Source organism: Magnolia sinica, chromosome 4 (assembly GCF_029962835.1).
Source record: "Magnolia sinica isolate HGM2019 chromosome 4, MsV1, whole genome shotgun sequence".
Taxonomy (NCBI): domain Eukaryota; kingdom Viridiplantae; phylum Streptophyta; class Magnoliopsida; order Magnoliales; family Magnoliaceae; genus Magnolia; species Magnolia sinica.
This window is the reverse complement of record NC_080576.1, coordinates 744,631-748,146: the sequence shown is the minus strand read 5'-3', so window position 1 is coordinate 748,146 and position 3,516 is coordinate 744,631. Positions and strand designations below refer to the sequence as shown.

At 41.6% G+C, this 3,516-nt stretch overlaps 1 protein-coding gene across 1 annotated transcript; it reads right to left on the bottom strand.

Annotated features, from left to right (window-relative positions):
* Positions 1-529: 529 nt before the first annotated feature.
* LOC131242056 (transcription factor CSA-like) lies at positions 530-3,027 on the bottom strand. The gene is made up of 3 exons (XM_058240435.1): positions 2,205-3,027; positions 1,504-2,022; positions 530-1,035 (listed from the first exon to the last, which is right to left on the bottom strand). Exons 1-3 carry the CDS (start codon positions 2,788-2,790, stop codon positions 773-775), a joined length of 1,368 nt encoding a protein of 455 aa, XP_058096418.1. The 5' UTR covers positions 2,791-3,027; the 3' UTR covers positions 530-772.
* Between the last annotated feature and the right edge of the window lie 489 nt (positions 3,028-3,516).

Sequence of the window (3,516 nt, the reverse complement as noted above, 5' to 3'; positions counted from 1 at the left end):
GTGGGCAACCACTAGTGGGTAGTCCCAAGATCGTATAGATCATCTGATGAACGACCACATCAATGGTAGGGCCACAGGATGGATGGTCCACATCAATGGTGGACGGGAGAGAATGGGAGATAGTATTTATTCCCCAAAGCTCTTGTTTTTAATTACATCATCGCAAAATGCCATTTTTCTTGGCTGTGAATTAGCAAGGAGAAACAAAAAAATTTAAAAAAAAAAATTTTAAAAATATTATTATTTAAAAAAAAAAAAAAAAAAAAAAAAAAAAAGAATAAGAAAAAGGAACTACAGCGGTTTGATTTATTTTTTTTCATTTACATTCCGAGGACAATGTTGTTGGGACTCCTAGTTGAAGTAGCAGATTACAGGTAAGCCTTGCAGAATGCTTTGATTTTATTTTATTTTTATTTTTTTTTGGCCTTTTCTGTAGTTTTGCTTACTCTTGTAAAGCCCAACAGAAAAAGGAGTTTTGCTTACTCTTGTAAAGCCCAACAGAAAAAGGGGAAATAGAAGAAGAGTGATATGGTACTTTACTCAAATGTATCTTTATTCTTTCACAGGAAGTGGTTTCATATGAAGTTGGTGGGTCACAAGGAAGAAAGGAGTGAGGTTGCTTACGACGATTATTGCAGATATTTCTGCCATCCAACAGTACATTAGTACCCTCTCCTACCCTCCTTTTTACCATTAATGACACCTGGGTTTTTAGAATCAGCTCTCTTTTCATCGACTCAATTTTCCTTTTTCCCTTCTCGGGGCCTTTCCTTCAGGTAGCTCCAACTCCAAGAAAGTCTATGAATGGTGGTGAAATGGGGTTGTCAAACTGGCTCTCTATCAGTGATGATTCATTGGCTGATGCTTGGGATGTTGATGTTGTTGAGTCAGACAAGTAAGAAGAGTGATGGTTTGACTGTGGCACTGCCATCATCAATGGAGGGTGGTGATAATAACCAGTGTGGGAATCATCTCCTGCCCTATCCCATTGCCTGCTATTGCTGAAAAAGCTTGCCTTGTCATGAATCTTGGGACCTGCAAAACAACCACCACAGAGATGATGAAGAAAATGGGGAAAAGTAGGCCTATTTACCTACATTGTTTCTTCCCTGGAAGACTGATTCCTGGGTTTTTTTTTTTGTTTTTAAGTAAATTTCTAGCCCGGTTATACCCTCCATTGTTTCAAAATCATATTTGTAAAGCAGAAGAAAAAAAAAAAGTACTTTAGTTACATTGATTTTCCAGGTATGAACAGAAGAAAAAAAAAAGTTTTGAGACCACCTGATATAAAAGTATGGATAGGCACGTTAAAACCAAGGAATGGTGAATGCATGTATCTTTTGGACAATAAAATGAGAAGGGGGCAGCAATGCAGACACCATGGAGCAGAAAGAAATGGTAGACCTCAGAAAAGGAAACCAATGAGAAGCAGCGGCACAGAAACCCATATGAAACATTACTTGCCCGGCAAAAACAGATGGGAGGAGGGTCAAAAGTACATACCAGAAAGGAAATCGAAAGGTGCCTGTTCTCCACAAGACCCACTGTAAGAAGAGAGCTTGTTGCTGGTTAAACCATGGAACAAATCCCTGTAGCTTGAAGCTGAGTCTTCTCCTCCATTGGTCATGGGAACTGGGCCATTTGGAACATCGACGGCAGTAGCAAACGGGAAGGAAGATGGGTTGCTGAAACTGGAGAGATTGAGGGAAACGGGTTCTGTTCTTGTGGTTGTATCTTTGCAGACAAAGCTGCTAGCATCTTCCAACCTTCTCTGAACAGCTTGACTCAGCTTCCTCCTCCTATAAGCACTGGACTGCTCTCTGTATTTTCTTGCCATGATAACATGCCAATGGTTCTTGACTGCGTTATCAGTCCTGCCCGGAAAAAGCCTTGCAATCATAGCCCATTTATTCCCATACAATCTATGAGCAGCCATTAGCCTGTCTTCCTCTTCTTCGCTAAAAGCTCTTCTGTTGATCCTGGGATCTAACTGGTTAAACCACCTCAATCTACAGCTCTTACCTTCAAATATAAGAAGAAAATAAAAAGACAAGAGTTTTAGACATCAATGTTCAAACCAAGAAACTTACATTAAATTATTTTTTTAATAATTTAAATTTTTAAAAACACTGTAGCAGTAGCATGGTTTTCTTTTTTAATTCTAACAGTGATGTTTTTTTTTTTTTTTTGGCTTTGAAAGTTACCTGATCTTCCTTCCAGCTTCTCTGCTATAAGATTCCAGTTCTGAGGGCCATAAAGAGCTACGAGTTCCTTGAGCTTGGTGTCTTCTGCAGGCCTCCAATGGCCTCTGGCACAAAGCTTAGACTGCCCACTGTCTGGTTCCTTGCATCCTCCTGAATTTTCATTTGGGTTGTCTTCATTTGCTCTGTCCTCTTCCATGGCATTGTCACTGGAATCAGAGCCCTTCCCATCACCCACCTCGCTGTCGTTGTTGTTGTTGTTGTTGTGGGGATGATGGTCTTCCAAGCTACTGCTGTTGCAGTTACCCATAAAAGGAAAAGCCCAGCAAGTTCTCCTACCCTTCTCAGCGCTTTTGCAGTAATAGCTTTCTCCTGAAGAAGAGGCTGCTGAAGCTCCTCCGTAGCTGGGAGTAATGGAGAGAGAGCCAATATCTGCAAACACCCCCATTGAAGAAGGAGAAGATGAATAGCTCCTCCTTACACCGCCATAGGAATTCTCTTGTGGGGGATAGATATAGTTGCTAGGCATGCCTTCATTTTCATGATGGCAGATGGTGATGCTGTTGAACTGTTGCAAGGTCATTTTCATTTGCCAGATAGAAATGAAAGGAAATGAAGATGGGTGGGGGAAGAGATTGACAGAGATAGAGAGAGAGAGAGAGAGAGAGAGGTAGGAAGGAGGGCTGCTGATAGGTTGCAGAAATGTGTATCCAGAGACGATGGGTTGAAATGAAAACAACTTGAAACAGCAAAAGTGTTTTAACAGAAACCCACACGGCTCCTCTCTCTCTCTCTCTCTCCCCCAGAGAGACCTCACCACCCTGACTGACCCTGACCTTTAATTTAAGTAGTTTCTTTCTTTCTTTTTAAATTCCCTCTCTTCTTTAACGATCATTCACACGTGTGAACGTCAACTCATCACACATGCGAGGGTGAAAGTTAAGAGCCTTTCCTCTCTCTCATCGGATCTATTCTCCTTGCTGTCTCTCTCCCCCTTGACAAGAAAAATACTCTACTGTTCTGTCTGCTAGCTGGAGGCTGCACTGGCCTATACAGCTTTCTTTTCAAGGGCATGAAATGAACTTTTGACACCACACCTCCTGTAGACAACAGTAAATAGCCTCTCTCCCCCTCTCTCTCAACTTTTAGAGAGGTTAACCTCAGCTTCTGCTAACACACCCGAAGTAGAGCGTGGATTTGGAACCCCCTAGATTCACAACCCCCAGGATTGGAAACCCCCTGGATTGGCAATCCCCTCGGTGTGTTTGGTACCTTTGAGTGTGAATCAACTTTAATTTAAAAATACCTATATATG